This window comes from Lampetra fluviatilis, chromosome 32 (genome assembly GCF_964198595.1).
Source record: "Lampetra fluviatilis chromosome 32, kcLamFluv1.1, whole genome shotgun sequence".
In the NCBI taxonomy this organism is placed as follows: domain Eukaryota; kingdom Metazoa; phylum Chordata; class Hyperoartia; order Petromyzontiformes; family Petromyzontidae; genus Lampetra; species Lampetra fluviatilis.
In genome coordinates, this window is record NC_136306.1 from 10,325,628 (window position 1) to 10,343,024 (window position 17,397).

At 47.4% G+C, this 17,397-nt stretch overlaps 1 protein-coding gene across 1 annotated transcript; it reads right to left on the reverse strand.

Annotated features, from left to right (window-relative positions):
* Positions 1 to 256: 256 nt before the first annotated feature.
* CEP83 (centrosomal protein 83) lies at positions 257 to 14,533 on the reverse strand. Its single transcript, XM_078871536.1, has 16 exons — positions 14,415 to 14,533; positions 12,562 to 12,833; positions 11,820 to 11,970; positions 11,369 to 11,461; positions 10,310 to 10,441; positions 9,167 to 9,418; positions 8,431 to 8,562; positions 7,584 to 7,698; positions 7,291 to 7,435; positions 6,848 to 6,997; positions 6,062 to 6,137; positions 4,623 to 4,780; positions 3,934 to 4,042; positions 2,997 to 3,097; positions 2,174 to 2,360; positions 257 to 1,767 (listed from the first exon to the last, which is right to left on the reverse strand). Exons 2-16 carry the CDS (start codon positions 12,768 to 12,770, stop codon positions 1,654 to 1,656), a joined length of 2,124 nt encoding a protein of 707 aa, XP_078727662.1. The 5' UTR covers positions 12,771 to 12,833; positions 14,415 to 14,533; the 3' UTR covers positions 257 to 1,653.
* Between the last annotated feature and the right edge of the window lie 2,864 nt (positions 14,534 to 17,397).

Consider the following 17,397-nt stretch of genomic DNA (forward strand, 5'->3'; position numbering starts at 1 on the left):
ATGTCTTAAATGAGGGCAGCTCAATCTTGATTTGAAGCTTTCGTGACTGCAGGAATCCGTACTCTTTGGTTCTTTCGGTAAAGTCACGTAGGTAGAAAAAACAATAGATCATGACCTTTCGATCACAACACAAGCAATCGTCATCAGGTGAGACAACCACAGCAGTTTCATTGCTGTGGTTGTCCCACCTGATGACGATTGCTTGTGTTGCGATCGAAAGGTCATGATCTATTATTTTTAAATCCTTTATATTAAGTTTGCGTGCTTGCTTGCTTGCGTACGACCGTGCAAATCTTTCGGTCGTTTTTTAACCCACTTCCCGTGATCCAATCGAGCTGCCATTTTCCACACAGACTGTGCGAGACAATGTTCGTGAAAAAAAATTCCCAAAATTTTACACTTTTTAGGCAAAAAAAAATTATTTTACATATATTCAAATAGAACTCATTCATGGCTTTGGCTGAACGTCACAGTGTAAGAGCCCAGAGCGTAACCCCTCCACAGGCCGTGGCGGAGTAGTGCAGTTGGTAGCGCCCTCGCTTCCCATGCCAAAGGTCGCGGGATCGATCCCCGCGTCCTCCACAGGCGAATATATTTTTAAATCCTTTATATTAAGTTCGCTGCCACGCATATAAAGGATTTATAGTGAAAAACTTTGTTTTTACGGGTTATACTTATTCCTACCTACGTGACTTTACCGAAAACAACCAAAGAGTATGAGGGCAGCTCAGCCAATTGCATTATTGAGCGGTTGGCCTCGTAGGGAGAACAATGAGTGCCTGCAGTAAAAGACACCACCCATAACCAGGGGGATAACACTAACAAGCCCAGCATAGATGGATTCTAGAATTCAGTTGGGTACTGTCATCTCCTGGCCATGTCCACAGCCCAAACGAAAGTATAAACTCATGACAAGTCGAGACTGCCTAGGACTGTAGCTATGAGAAGAGCTGTTTTGGGTTCAGTCTTCCTTTAACTGCAACCCACTATGGCTCTTGGGACTGATTCTAACATTATTCTAAGAACTGCTTAAACGATTTGCCCAGGTGGGTCTCACATCCCAAGCACTAATTGAGGCTCAACCCTGCTTGGGTTCCAGGATCTTGGCTATCCCCCCCCCCCTCAGTTTAGTCTATGATTGTTATTGTAGACACAGGCCCCTCTGGGGGTATGCATCCCAACGTGATGACTTGAGAGACACGGGGTGCTCCCCATATGTTACCTCCACCAAAAGTGGCCTGCCCATGAGCTTTCTATAGCATACCCATTTTTATTGGAAGAAATGTATCACAATTGTACCCAAAGTTCCAACACTACTTTGACCCAGTGAAGTCAAGTTACCTTGGCATGATAAGTACATGCATGCTAGACTATCACGTGCCCAATCTCTTAAAAAAAAATCACACCAATACATTTCATCACACCGATTCGGACATGAAAATAGTTGCACAGAGATGCATCCCATTTGCCACAGCCTACACTGCCATTGGTACTGATACAGCCGTTAAATATCTACCAAACGTTCCTCCCCACACAAGGCACTGCTGCTGTGTAGTCAAGCTGACAGCTGCATGGCTGCTTCTTCCAGTGGCCATGAGGGTCTACAGTGAGGCTATGCCAAAGGCTGTGCAGGGCTTGGTGAGGGAGAGGACATTACGAGTGGGGCCCAGCTGCTGACACCAACTCCTCGAGCTGCAGACGCTGGGTCTGCTCCATGTCCTCCACCCTCCGTTTGAGCAGCACCAACTCCCTCTGGTGCTGATCCTCCTGCTCGCAACATGAAAAGCTGTCATTCGCATATATCGCACGGTGTCGCAATGCTTCATATCATACTGTGCTGTATTTGAAAAAAGATGTGGGAATGGAGGCTTGCTGCCTGGCAGGACCCCAAGTGAGGGCACTTGATGCCATACACATCCCAGTGTTGGTAAGTGGATGCTGGATATCATGTCCCCTCCCCCCCCCGAATGTGTATTCCATGCGAATGTGAGGCAGAGAGATAGAAAAGGGTGATGCATAGGGGTGGAGAGAGGGAAGAAGATGAGCAGTGGGAGAGTGGATTTGGGAGAGGCAAGAGTGAGATTCAGTGGAGCTGTGGGGGGGGGGGGGGTGGAGAAGGGGGTGGGGAGTGGAGAGGGTGGGGGGTGGAGAATGTGTTAGTGGGTTTGCACACCTGCAGGTCGATGAAGGTGCTGTGGGGAGGCAACCAGGACAGCCCAACTCCAGCACCAACCGCTGACGTCCCAGGCAGGGGGAGGGAGGCGCTGGGCACCAGGATTCTCCGGAACTCTTCGTGCCGACGCTGCAGGTCCCTGAACTTACGACGGAGCCGGCGGTGCTCATCTAAGGGGGCTCCCGACCTGCAGGGACAGCCACAGTCAGCTGCTGGTGCACGGGTCGTGGACCAGAGCTACCAATCGGCCTGCAATGTGCATGGGCTGCTATTGAGGCAACTTCAGTTGCTGACATTCCATTGGTATTGGTGCCTTTACGAGGCGGTGGCTAGCAAAATGCAGTGACTTACAATTTTGCGCAAAAGGAATTGCCACTTAGATTGTAACAGCTGATATGAGTTTGAAAGTTTGTATAGACGCACTGGAGCATCCTAATATCTGCAGTTTTTTAATGTTTCCACTGCTTTGTGTTTTGCACTGGTTTTGTATTGGGATTTCCATACACTTATGTTTTCTGTGTCCATTGACTACTTAACCCTATATGTATTGCCTTGACAGGCCAATTATCACCACTATTGCAGCTACATGCAAACATTAATAAACAGAGCTCACTGATGCAAAATAGTTATTGAAATACAAAAGTATTTTGTCTACATTCACTCTCAATGGAAAGTGATATCTGAACTGGTACTGGGCTCCAGAATGGTGAAGTATGGTCAAACCCTGCCCCCCCCCCCCCACCATGACTGACTTCATAGGTGATGGGCGTCATGTCTAAATTCAATTTCGTCAAACTATTTGGTATAAAAAATAAGTCCTCACTTGATGGCATTCCTCTCCGCCTCCAGCTGCTCCTTTGTTGCCTCCAGAAGCCGCAGTTCGTCCACCACCACCTTCTGCTGCTTCTCGGCCAGCTGCTTTCTCTAAAGTACGGCAACATAAGCATCAATTCACACTGATAAGCGTGGTGAAGTATGTAAACAAAATAACTCCCATCACCAACAGGGTGTGGGGGAGGTGTTTCATCTTGCAATAGATTGGCAAAGGGTTGTAAGCTATTAGAGGCCATTTGAGATCTGGTCCTTCAATGGAGTGCCAGTTTAAATAAGTATAGCAGTTGTCCTAAATGTGACCTCACTGGGCCAATTTAAAGGTCTTTTTTTTCCCTCCTACACAAAGTATAAACTCATGACAAGTCGAGACAGCCTAGGACTGTAGCTATGAGAAGAGCTGTTTTGGGTTCAGTCATCCTTTAACTGCAACCCACTGGCTCTTGGGACTGATTCTGACATTATTCCGACTAAGAACTGCTTAAACGTTTTACCAATTACGTTATTTTAGTCTTAGCATTAATTGCAAAATCACAATGCACTGCTTGTGACATATTTTCTGAAATCCAATTTCCACCAGCTTGTGTGGCTCAAGAGCAGATCGGGGTCAATATTTTATTCTGTTATTAATAATGAGACCTGAATTATCTCATGTTTCATTCATCCTGTTAGATGTGCAGGATTCCCACATTACAAATTAGATCTAACATTTGGGTCCTTCCAGACATTTTCCACGTGCTAATAAAGTGTGATACAAATTGTATATGAACTGGGTGAGTTAAAAAAAAGAATGGAAGCTGGGCCTGACATGGAAGTTGGCGATACAACTTTCCATCCCTTTAAAACTTTTTTTTATATTAGTCTTCCACATTTGTTTTATTAAAAAAAACAAGCATGCCTGTGAATGTGAGCATTTGTGGGATTGGTACCTTCTTGTGCGCCAATACAATACGATTCAGCTTCTCCTTTGCACGACACAGCTTGGCATCGAGCTTGTGTTTCTCCTGGAGCCAATCCAGCCGCTCCTCTTCCAAGGACCTGGCATTCATCCACGCACTCGGTTAAACCACAGCTGGATCAAAAATGGTCAACGAGCACTGACAGTCTCCATCAGATGAGTGGAGTAATGGGTTTCTTCGTTGATCAGCGAGTAGGCAACCCACATGGCTTATTAATGAGGGGGGGGGGGAAATATTGGGCAAGTAACTAGAAGAGATGGAAGAAAACATGAAGAATTTGGTCATCAGCTACAATTAATCCACTTCTGCAGGCCTGCATAGGCCATTACCATCTCACCATCCATATACCCTGCACACAAGCAGATTCAATACAGGTGTCGGGCTTAACGAGAAAGGTTGTGCAAAAATCGCTCAAGTGAAATTTGTTAAATGATCATGGGTTTTTCCCATTGACTCACCCATGTTAAAAGCTGAGTTATGTTTCAGCCCCAAAATTTCCCACTTTCAAAACGTTTTCAACGAGAGAATCACAATTTTATAATAAAGTAATAAAACATCAAATGTAACGCCACACATGAAGAACCAGTGGTTGCACCTGCCCGTCCTCGGCGTCTGCAATTCATTAGCGCCACCTCTCATCGGTCTCCCCCACCCTTTACCTCTGCGCCTGACCCTGCACCCTCTCCGCCTCGTCCTGGGCCCGCCGAGCATCCTCGCGGTGCCGCTCGGCCACCTCGCGCAGACGGGCGCCACTCGCCTGCAGCTCGCGCTCGGACACGGCGAGCTGAGAGACGCGCGTACGCAGACCCTCCACTTCCTAGAGATGCACGACAAAGACAATTGCACACCCAACCGTACCCAAAAGACAGCCCGCATACAACCACACAGACTGTTGGGTCGGGTGCTGTTAGCGAGCACCTATGAAGGCAGGTACAGCACACGAGGGGGTGGTGTGGCCAGCACTACCTGTCTCCCCGGTGCTGATGTTTACAGATCCCACCCAGGTAACTCGTCATTTAAGGTTGGGTCAATCCGAGGCCCAGAATGTTCGCATATCACTCTTCACTTATGTTATATTTAAAAAATTAACCCGTAAAAACAAAGTTTTTCACTATAAATCCTTTATATGCGTGGCATCGGTTTTATTTTATAATTCATTTCTGTTTTTCTTGAGTAAAAGTTTCATTTTTATAACATTGGTATTTTAAATTAAATATGACATTTTTTGTTTCTCCTAAAAAGTGGAAAATTTTGGAAAAAAATTTTCACGAAAATAAATTGTCACGCACAACGAGTCTGTGTGCAAAATGTCAGCTCGATTGGATCACGGGAAGTGGGTTAAAAAACGACCGGAAGATTTGCACGGTGGTAAGCGCGCAAGCAAGCAAGTGAACTTAATATAAAGGATTTAATAAGACATTAATGTGCACACATACAGAGTACTGCAATCATGAATAAACACACCGAGTAATATTTACATGCAGGTGGGACATTTCCACCTGGTAGTGAAAGGATTCATCAAATATGCAATCTACCAGGTAGAAAAGGCCCATCTGATAACATGTAAAGTCTGCTGTGTTCAAAGAAGTCTTGTATTTAAATTCAGAATGTAAAAATCCATACAGATATTAAATATTGATCTGGATTTTTTTTTATTGGACAGTCAATGTCAAAGGACCGATAACATTAAAGTTAGACTATTAATTATGTTTGACTGTATACTTGGTTTGAAACACTCAACATGTTTCTGTACAGATGGTGCACATATCCATAAACCTGAGATATACATATACACAAACAATACATCGGTTATATTATATGCACAATACATAATCTCTTCTCATTGGGGAGCTGTGGTTCAGAGGTCATTAGCACACTACACTATGAACCCAGCAACGGGAGTTCAATTCCCAGCCTAAGCCGATGGCCCTGGGGGTCCCCGCTCTGCCACCAACAAAGTGTGATGAAGTATGGTAAAAAAAAAACTCCCATGAATGACAAGGGGTAAGGAGGCCTTAATCCAGCATTCGGAATTATAAATGTCTGAAAATATTTTGTAATATCTCTTCTAATTGTGAATTAGATGTTGTATACTGACCTGCTGTAGATCTGCAGTTTGTTGCTGTTCCTTTTGCATCGCCTCCAGCTTGGCCGTCAGCTGTTGCACCTTGGCCCTGTGTAATCACATCATTGCAGAGCCATCCCCGATGTTGCAACACAGCTGTCGTCTCTTGCCTATGGCCAAATCACCTGGCATGCACCCGCTCTCGTCATACCTGGGAAGCCAAGCGGGGGGTTGAGCCCGGATAGTGCTCGAATGGGTGACCGCCACGCGCGACAATTTTTTATCTCCGTTACATGAAAGTGAAACTGATATTTGTATTTCTCAGCTGGAATACAGCCTTGTTAAGTACGTAACAAAATACAAACAAAAGATCCATTGTAGAATGGTCTCAAAGCATCAACTATGTATACTTGAGAACGCAGTTTAAATGCATGACTGAATCGTATGTATGTTGAACTTCTTTCACACCGTACGTAGCCAGAATAGAATCAGAATATTTATCCATACTGGAGGAATCCGATGAGCTATAAAGTTATTTTTCCACAGATGTCCAGTAGGAGTGCAAAGTATAGGAAAGGCAAACAAATCACTTAAAAATATATAAAATAAAACTAAACTAATTACTACCTTACCAGGTAAAACTCACTAAGGTGCGGGGGGGGGGGACAACAAACTAAACACAAAAAGAAGTTTCAACGAAATTAGTTTTCAATTTAGCTTTTTTCAAAGACGTGGATTCAAAGCCAGGATCTCGGTGGTGCCGGGGCTCAGCTCTCCGAACTCTGAGCAGCCCAGCCACCTGCAGGCGGTGCGGCTTACTTGAGCGCGGCGCCATCCCGTCGCAGCCCCTCCTCGGCGGTGCGCGCCACCCGCGCCGTCTCCTCCAGGAGCTCGCGCTCCGACTGCCACGATGCTTCGCGCTCCACCGCCACGCGCTCCAGCTCCGCCACCTGTGCCTCCGTCTCCACCCTGCAGCAGCAGCAGCAGCAGCCAAAACCGACAAAAACACGTGAAGACCGATCAATGCTCAGCCGATAAGTCATTATCCTATGGCAGGGCCCGTTGTGGTGTTACGCTGTTTGTTACATCTCGGAGTGATGAATGGCCGTGTGAATTACAAAATTGATTGTGAGGTACGTTGTAACTAGAAACCTCAAAAGCTGTCTGACCACTTACATCGTTGAAGGAAATTAAATAAGCACGTGCACAAGAACCTATAATTGCGTATTCGGGATGGGAATTTATGACTGCTTCGTCCATACACTTGCTCCTGCGCCACAGAGAGTTTCTGGAAGCCCTCGCTGCGCGCCGCCTGTACCCGCCGCATCATCTCCTGCTCCTTCTCGGCCAGTGCCGCAGCCTGCCGCTCAAGGCCCTCTCGCGCCGCCTCCAAGTCACCCTGGGCAACTAGACACACGCACGAGGGCAACGGGACATCACGCAAGCATCGGGAGACCTCACGTGGAGCACAGCGGAAACCTGTAGGGGTGGGGGGGATGGGGTAGGGGGGATGGGGTAGGGGGGAGGGAGACGTTGGCAGGAGCGTGGCGCGTACGGTCCAGCTGCCCCCGAGCGCCGTCGCGCTCCCGCTCAAGCTCGGCGCGCGCGCGCCCGGCATCCACTCGCAGGTTCGTCATCTCCAACTTGTGCACGTGCTTCATCTCTTCCAGCTGCACAAGCGACGACACGAGCAGCGGCACTCGGATTAGTTCATCCCAATCGTCTGCTGGGCACCGATGACGCATCGATTCAGCCGATTACAACAGAATTTTACGCTCCAGGCAGGATACATGCGTTGGATCGTGCATGAGAATCAATTATTTACAAACTGTGCCGGTAATACACCAATTGCGTTGTTATATTTCAAGCTGTGAGCGAACAAAACTGTACAAACGTGACAGCATATACAACAACCCACACAAGGCAGAGCATTTATAGCTCGGGGTGAGCAGCTACAAAATGGGACCTTTTTTAAAATTGTCATTGTACTGTTTGCCTTTTGTCATTCAGTGGTCTGACACTGGTAGTGAGACTCGGCCCTAAAGAAGGCCGTCTCTGGTGTAGACCAATCAGTTTCAAAGACAATGCCATATATTATCAGAGCATGTTTGTTTGCATGTTCACCACAAGTACATGTAGTTAATGCGAACTTGATTCCTTAAAAAAGGTTTCTATTTGGTGTTTGAACATGTTAACAACTTAAAATTTTGATTTAAAGCTTTTCGTGACTGCAGAGATTTATATTATTGGTTCTTTCGGTAAAGTCACGTAGAAGGGAAATAATAAAACCTATTAATAAAATTATAAAACCTATTCTTATTTTTTCATACTTTGATACTGGCAAAAAAGGTACCATTTATAATCTATAATAGTGCCGGCGCTCTGCGGAAGGGCTGAGGCACCTTGTTGTTGAGGGAGGAGGCTTCCCGCTCGGCACGGTTCTGTTTCTTCGACAGCTGCAGGCACTGCTCCTGGGAGAGGCGCAGCTCCTCCTCCAGCCGCTCCACCTGAAGCTTGAGAGACTGCCCCTCAGCCTGCACAGGGGCACACGACACACGCACGCACACAGCAGAGGGCGCGGTGGGGTCAAGTACAGGCGTGAAATTGTTTTACAGCACGGAGTAACAACACCAAATATCAGTCGCGTTATTAAGTCCTTCGTTTTCCGCAGGAATGATGAACGGAGGATTGCTTTATTCGTTTCTTTAGAGCTGCTTTTTGTGTTTAGATTGCCGTCCTCCCCCTGCACCTCTCATTAGCATGGTTGGCTACGTATGGTCTGCGAAAGAAGTTCAACATACACACACACTGAGGGCCAATCTTTTTTTCATGAGGGTGCTGCTTGAGAAGTTTGACCAAAACAGTACACCTTTTGACGAAATATGCTAAAATGGTTGACATTTGTGAAAAATAAATACGGGACACGCAGTGGGATTTAAATTTCAGTCGTTACGACACATTTCAATTGGTATAAAGCTAAACAAATAAACAGATTGATATAATAACGTTCTCTGTAAAGTGAGCATTAAAAAAAAAAAATCTGCTTGGCATATCTGGGCCTTAAGCATCAATTTCCATCTCAAATCGACGCATCGCAGTGAGCGAGCGCGAGCGAGCGCGAGCGAGCGAAGATGTCACCTCGAGTGCGCGCACGTTGGCCTGGGACTCCGCAATCTGCCGCGACTGCATACGCTGCACGTTGTCAGCCTGCAGGCCCGAGTTGCCGCGCTGGGCCTGCAGCTCTTCCAGCTCCGTCTGCAGCCCCCGCACGCGTTGCAACAGCTGCGCCCGCTCCCGCAGGAGCGCCTCGGCACGACGGGCCTCCGCTGCCGCCTCCCCGCCCGACAGACGCGACTGCAGAGCCTCCTTCTCCTTCTCCAGCTCCGAAAGCTGCAGGCGTCACCCCCCCACAACCGCCCCCCGGCCACCACCCCACACACGACAAGACACGGACCTCTGATTAGCGCGGTTGGCTATGTACGGTGCAAGAGAAGTTCAACATACATACACAAGAGAGATGGCGGTTTGTGTTTAGGATGGGTGGCGTGAGCGTTATCATGTTTTAATATTGAACTAAGGGGGTATATTTTCAGTATCGTCATCCACTCTGTCAATCATCATCATCAAGTTTCAAGATTGTTGTTTGACCATGTGAGAACTCAAGAGACCAGGATAGTCTCGTTTGCAAAAGTGGCCTGCCCGTATGGACGAATTATGATCATCATTATGATCATCAGGGCTGCCCAGAATGCCACGCAGAGCCACCATATTGATTAATGACTAAAGGCAGGCCCATTGTGGGGCCTTCTTTGTGTGAAGACTGATGAAAATTGCCCTTTTTGCACCCCAATCTCATACCATTGACATAAATACCGTGAGCAGAACAAAATAACTTTGCAGTATTGTGGTTTAACACTAACTATAATCTTCAACCGCCATGCTATGAAGTGATGTCTCATAATTAAACAGTAGACATATATGGGACCGCATTATAGATGGGTACAACTTTAATCTACAGCAGAGTCACTGCTTGGTGGTAGTTATGTATTTGGTAGCAGTAGTTATGTTTTTGGTGGTAGTTATGCAGTAGTTGGTGATGGTAGTTTGCAGAGGTAGTTATGTAGCTGATGGTGGTAATGTGGTCAGTAGTAGCTATGTAGTTGTTGGTGGTAGCTATATAATTGGTAGCAGTTAGTTACAAAGTTAGTGGAAGGTATGACATGGAGAGTGATGTTTACATCATTTTTGATATTTAGTTGTGCAGTTGGTGGCCGTGTAAACCTGTGCTTGGTGTTTGAGCAACGTTTCCTCGAGCACTCGGCCATGCTCAGCCCGTTGGTGCTCGAACTCCGACTTGAACACAGTCTGCTCGTAGCGAAGCTTGTTAAACTCGCCGCGGTAGCGCTCGGCCTCCTGCGTACATCCCACATTACACAACCACGGCACGAGTGGGACACGCGGGGCATTGCTACGCCATTACAAAGCTGTGTAATCATCATCACGAGCCATGGGCAGATAGCCCGTAGGTGTGTCCACTGCACGTCTTATCAATTGATTCCACTTTCCTCTGTCCTCCTATACCTAATACAATTACATCAAAGGGGTGAAGTGGTGGCACAGTGGTAAGCGCACTGCGCCAAATCCCAACACCTACGCTCAATACCAGGACACTGTTAGCACGCGAACTGCAAGTGATATTTAAACCCAAACTGACCGAGCACTTTCTTCTTCAACGCGCACCGAGCAGAGCAGCAAAGTATGTTACAACATGTCCCACGGCCAACCCGGCGTGTGAAGGCTGTCATCCAGCAGTAGATTGACAAAAGGATTGTAAATTAATTACATCAAAGCAGGAGACCAATTCCAATTAAACACTGTAACCAGCATGGGAACACCTTATTCGTGTAGTAGAGAAGAGAAATACCGATTACCTAACTAGTGACAGCGAAGGCAAAGAGTCTTCACATCACAATCAGCTACCAGCACTGTGCTCTGCATTAGACATAAGCAAGGGACTGAGCTCTCAACCTCATGTCAACGATGCAAAAAAACATGTTCTATTTTACCAGGTAAGGCCCACAGCTATACAACTAGATTTCAGAAGTGACCTGGCCACAAATGATAGCTCAACGAAGTGGCTTATCACGTGGAGATTTATAGCAGCCAGATACTCTAAAAGCGTGTCGATTCTAAATGGGGAGGGATAAACCGGAAGACCAGGAGAAAAATCCACGCGACCACGGGGAGAACATGCAAACTCCAAATATACAGGCTCAGGATCGCATCCCCGACCTCCTGTATACCAGGTGATGTCGTGGTCCCTTAACCCCAGCACCTCACCTCCTCCTGCCGACGAAGTCTTTCTCTCATGGGCAACTCCAGCTCCTGCTGTATCTGAGCTTTTAGCAGCTCCAGCCTCTGTGGGGTCGGCACCTATGACACCAACACCAACATAGACGGGGGTGAGGAAGTAGCGTAGGGAATGCAGCATGGCCAAAGAATATATATTTTTGCATCACACATGTAAGTGTCGCTAAACAGGCACAGGCTTTCTTGTCTCTGTTGACATAAATTTGATTGTGTTCCTTCCATGGGACTGCCATTATCATGATTGGAAGCGTACAGCTGGCCGGCCTCGTCACACCTGACCATGCCAGGCCGAGACTGATCGGGGCTTTCTGCTCTGGAGAAATGGACTGCTACCGCTCGCAACCAGCTGGGGCAGAAGGTGCTACACGACCGTTCGTTGTCAGTCCAGTGCGATAGCAGTAGTCGTAGTTGGGAGTTAAACCTGGCTGCGCAGCTCCTCTATCTCCCGGGTCTTGTCCAAAAGCTCCCCGCGCAGCTCGGTGACCATGAGCTGGAAGCGCTCCTGCAAGCTCTGCATGTCGGTCACAACTCGCTTGAGCTCAGCCTGAGTCCGCAGGCTCTCATCCTGGAGCCTGTGCGCGCACAAGAAGAGATCGACATCAGCACCCCTTCGTCATCACGCGTATCGCCCAGCATGCATCGTGGATGCACACCCGCACAGAGGGTTAATTTAAATGGGGCTTTATGAAGCCATGGTATCTTTATGCTCAATTGAGCGTGGCCAAAACGTAAAAAGAGATAACAAAAACACAGTGGAGCTAAAAAATCACCGTCGGAGCATTTTAACGAGAAGTTTTACATCCCCGTGCCTCCCGCCCCCGTGTCTCCCGCCCCCGTGTCTCCCGTCCCCCGTATCTCCCCTCCCCGTGTCTCCCGTCCCCGTGTCTCCCGTCCCTGTGTCTCCCGCCCCCGTGTCTCCCGTCCCCGTGCCTCCTGCAACCCTCTCCCCGATTAGCATGGTTGGCTACGCACAGCGAGAAAGCAGTTCAACATCGAGACATTGGTGCGACCCACCAACCCTCACTGCCTCCTCCGGTTGCTGGATTACGGGCGTGCACATCCGCCACCACCGCTCGGCTAATCCACCATAACGGAGAATCGCGACTTAACGACGCCCCCACACAAGCCCAGGCCGATTAGCCTCCTCCTCCTGCTCTCTTCACCTCGTGTGCTCCTCCTTGAGCGTCCGGTAGTTGGTCTTGTGGTGCTCGCAGCGCATGCGCTCGTCCATCAGCATCTTCTGCATCTCCGTCTCGGGGCACAGCAGTGAGGACGCGCCGAGGCCCAGCAGCTCGGCCGACCTCAGCGGCGTCGCACGCGGCACGAAGTCGACTCCGGCTCCAGGCAGCTCCGTGGGCAGCGACGACTCCATGCCGGAGATTTGCAGACGTCAGGCGGACGGTTTTTTTTGTTTTCTCCCCCTTCGCTCTTGAAACTGAAACGAAGAAACAATGCGTGTTTTATTAGGGGGTTTGCTGCGTGTTGTTCGGGTACCGATGTTCCGACGTTTCGTTCAACGTGCCGGGAGCCACTTTAGTTGTCAAGTCTCGAAAAGGCGAGCTTCACACCGTGGAGATGGAGTGATGAAATCAGCTCATACCCAAGGAACTACATGGAGTGTTGCATTGCAACAGGTGGCGAAGGGCGTGGGGAGGCCTTTGTGGATTGACTCGTAATTTTGTTGTGTTTTTTGTCGGATCGCTCTCGTAAAATGTATGTCGGTACACCCTCCTCCACCCGACACAGCCAATCAATGAAAACATAAACCAAACCAAATTGACAATAGATCGTGGTTGTTGGTGAGCCTCAGCCGTTTAGGTTGAAAACAAAAGCACGATAAGGACACCCTCGACTACAAATATTACATACAAAGCAACAGTATAAAGTTAATACCAGTGTGGTGAAGTATGGTCAAACGTCGGTGGCGTGAGGGAAGGCCTTCATCCAGACGCCTCGCTACACTTAAAGCAATAACTCAACGAGCGGGACCTATGGACAACCGTAGCTCGTGATCAATATTCACAAAACACGACATTTGGTTGATGAACAATGAAAAACAATGATAAGCAATGATAAATAAAGAGAAACAATGATAAATAAAGATAAACAATGATAAATAAAGATAAATAATGATAAACAATGATAAATAAAGATAAACAATCATAAATAAAGATAAACAATAATAAACAATGATAAATAATGATAAATAAAGATAAACAATGATAAATAATGATAAACAATGATAAATAAAGATAAATAATGATAAGCAAATCTAAACAATGATAAACAATGATAAATAATGATAAACAATGATAAATAAAGATAAAGAATGATAAGCAAATATAAACAATGATAAACAATGATAAATAAAGATAAACAATGCGGCGACCACAAACTTCCGCCCATTTAAATCCAACCGCCGCGAATCGAGAGTCGGGTGTGGATCGATTCCGCGCGCGTGTCGTGCCGGTCGCAGAATCTATACTTAAGTCGAGATCAATGCAAATGTTAACAGCGTTTATGATAGTTCCACAAATCAGCGAGAGAGAGAGAGAACGATACGTTTAAAAAAAATCCCAAAACGAGATCGATAACACCAAATGGGAAGCGAGTTTAAACAAAATAATCTATGGAGTCGAATCTAATCGTGATAGAGTAAAACATCGAATCGGACGTGGTGGTGGTGGCGGCTCAATCGCTCCACAAGCCGCGAACTCGCCTCACGAAATGAAAGTCAACGAGGTCGAGGATTTATCTTCTTGGTTCTTTCGGTTAAGTCACATAGAAGGGAAATAACAAAGTAATACATAGAGGGGAAACATTATTTTATTATTTCCCTTCTACGTGACTTTACCGAAAGAACCAATAACATGAATCCCTGCAGTCCCGAAAGCTTTAAATCGAAACTCGATGTCGCGGATCTCGTTTGCTCTGATCGCGCGTGGCTCCAACTTTGCTGAGGCGATCGGCGGACGATCGATCGCAGCTTGTGGAGAGTGTCGATGTGTGCGCTCACCCGGGGTGAGTTTGCCGCCTTTGGCGGGAGCGGTGGCGCCTTGCGAAGGAGGTTGGAGGCGGAGGCCCCGAGAGGCACCGTAACGACGGACGCGCCGAGCACGCGACGCGGGGAAGCAATGCCGGCGTGACGTCACGACGCACTTTTTAAACGTTGTTAAAATGTCGCGTGACGTCACGACGTAACGTTCCAACAGCGCGATGTCGTCACGGCGCATTCCCCCCCACCCCTTAAAAATGTTAACCTTTGATGTGACGTCATGACGTACGGATTTAGACCCGTTTCCAATGTGACCAGACGTCATGACGCATTTTGACGTCACGACGTAACGTTCCAACAGCGCGATGTCGTCACGGCGCATTCCCCCCCACCCCTTTAAAAATGTAACCCTTGATGTGACGTCATGACGTACAGATTTATGCCCGTTTCCAACGTGACCAGACGTCATGACGCCATGACGTTCGACGCAGGTTAGTTACGTCTAAAGCACGGTTAACACGCGGTGACGTCATGACGTACAATTAATTTAGTGACGCAACAATAAGCGTTTGTCAATGACGTGTACCTTAAAAAAAGATAACAGGCGACGTTTCGGGCAATAACACTTCTTCACAGCACAGCAAGGCCGTAGCCATGGAGTCAACATTGGGGGGGGGGGGGGGACCGAATCTTCCAGAGGGTCTGGAGGTGCCGCCCCAGAAAAAAAAATCTAAATTTGAAAACGAATTTCATGCCTAAAATATTAAAAAAATTCACTAACACACAGGATGGACTTTTTATTTATTTTCTACAATAATGTCTAAGTGTATTGTATTACATTGCTGTTTTTTTCTTGTTTCATTGTATGTAATGGCAGAGATTAGAGATTAATAAAGTACAACCAAAACCACAATCATATAAACAGAAATCTATTTTATAGCGATATATTGGGGGGGGGGGGGGCATTTTGAGCATATTTGAATATGATATTATAATTACGGCCTTGCAGCAGAGCTCAAAAATAAAAAAAGTGTTAATATACCAATACGGTTTAGGCTCCACAATTCCAAGTCTATTGGATGTTTTTTACCGTCTTGTTTGTACAGAATCGTTTTCAACTGTGCTGCATGGTTGTCAACGCCGTATCAATGCCCTACCTTATTACCGACCTCATTGGTCACCCCGTGCCTCTGATAAATCTCAATGTTCACCCTACAAATCCCCATCATCACAAGGGAGAAAAACACAAAGACACAATTTTGCCCGTATTGAAACGGCTGTACGCCGCATGGACCTGAAAACTCAATTTCCCTGTACAATAATTAATCGTATGGGTTGACAGCTAGGACTGTGCCCATCACCTCAGTGGCGTAGCTAGGATATTTTGCGCCCGGGGACGAACTATAAAATTGGCGCCCCCCTCCTCCCCCGTTTAATCACATACCAAAATGTAATTACATGACATGTAGGCTGTGTGTGGCGAGATATATAAACTTTTAGGTTGAGGTGTAGTTTTGTGCAGTAGTTTCAGGCTGCCGCGCCCGCCGCTATAAGTTATAATGTAACGTTGTAAGCCTCATTTTGGCGCCCCTTTACCTTGGCGCCCGGAGACATATGTACCCCCCTGCCCCCCCTAGCTACGCCTCTGCATCACCTTTGACATCGGATCTCCTTTCTCTCTCTATGAACGGCTCGTACAACAACATCTGACAAGCTCCCAGGGACCTGCCCAGCTGCTTCTCAGCTAAACTGGGGGATTCGCTGGATCGTCCATAAACTCAACCTGTGATCGATATTACAAATTGAGGCCTTCTCCTGGTATACTCTGTGGGGTTTCTTCGTTCGTGCAAAACATTGTTCAAAATGGAACGAGCCAAACATGCCCAGGGCAGGACCCTCCCCTGAAAGAGCGTTTGACTCGAGCGCTCGTTGAGAATTTCCTAAATAAACTAGTTGCGTAAATGTAAATGTTCTATTTTATTGTGTGTGAGGGGGGGGCATCAACAGTAAAATATCTGCATGGTAGAGATAGATGCATGCAAGTGTAGTGACGCACTCAGAGACACCAAGGGGAGGAGGCATAACAACTCTCAGTCAGGACAGCTGGCAGACTGCCTGAATAGAGAACGCCGAGACGGTGAAGACGTTGACGAAGACTCCATAAAACCCGATGGGATTCCACTCCAAGCAACAGCCCCGACCCTTCGCTCGGGGTCCCCTTTTATCCTCCCGGCGTAGCCACGCCCTGCCCCGTCCCACCACGCCCAGCCCTGGCCACGCCCCCCTTCTAGAACTTACTCGCGGGTTCCGTCACGTGCCCCCTCGATCACCTTTCCCCTACATCAGGGGTGGGGAAGCTTTTTTCTGCCAAGGGCCATTTGGATATGTATAACATCATTCGCGGGCCATACAAAATGATCAACTTTAGCCGGTTATATTTGGTCAAACATTTAATTAACTCACCAATAATGTGATGGCTGGAACTGCTTCTCTTTGGCGAGGCGTGTGATGTTAGCTGGTATTGATGATGTTGCTACTCGCAACTGCTTTTCCAGGTTTGCTCCTAGATTTATTGAATTTCGAGTCCCGCCTGCGGTTGCGTTGGCAGGGCCAGACCAAATGATTCCGCGGGCCTTATACGGCCCGCGGGCCGCACACGGCCCGCGGCCCGTCCGTTCCCCATCCCTGCCCTACATCCCTCTCTGGCTTATCACGTGACCTGCTGACAGGGCTGCTGCAACTGCAGATCCCCTTCTCTGCCAGCAACCCGCGCTATGCTACGTAGTGACCCCCATTCCATGTCACTACACATGGAATTACACTTGAGAAGATGGAAAGAGGCATACACGGATTCGAGAACGCATGTAAAGGTTAATGACATTGGAACTCTTTTAGTGGGCTTGTACAAGGACACGCCACGAGGTTACAAATGAGTGACAGCCAAAAACCCAAAACGTTGTCCACTAAGACATCCATTGAGAGATGGATGTCTTTACATCCCCAT

Coding starts and splice junctions, on each gene's coding strand:
- CEP83 (XM_078871536.1), bottom strand. CDS start 12,770: ATGGAGTCGTCGCTGCCCACGGAGCTGCCTGGAGCCGGAGTCGACTTC. Junction 7,699..8,430: donor CCTCCTCCCTCAACAACAAG/GTGCCTCAGCCC, acceptor TCGCTTGTGCAG/CTGGAAGAGATGAAGCACGT. Junction 4,043..4,622: donor GTGCAGGGTCAGGCGCAGAG/GTAAAGGGTGGG, acceptor GATGAATGCCAG/GTCCTTGGAAGAGGAGCGGC.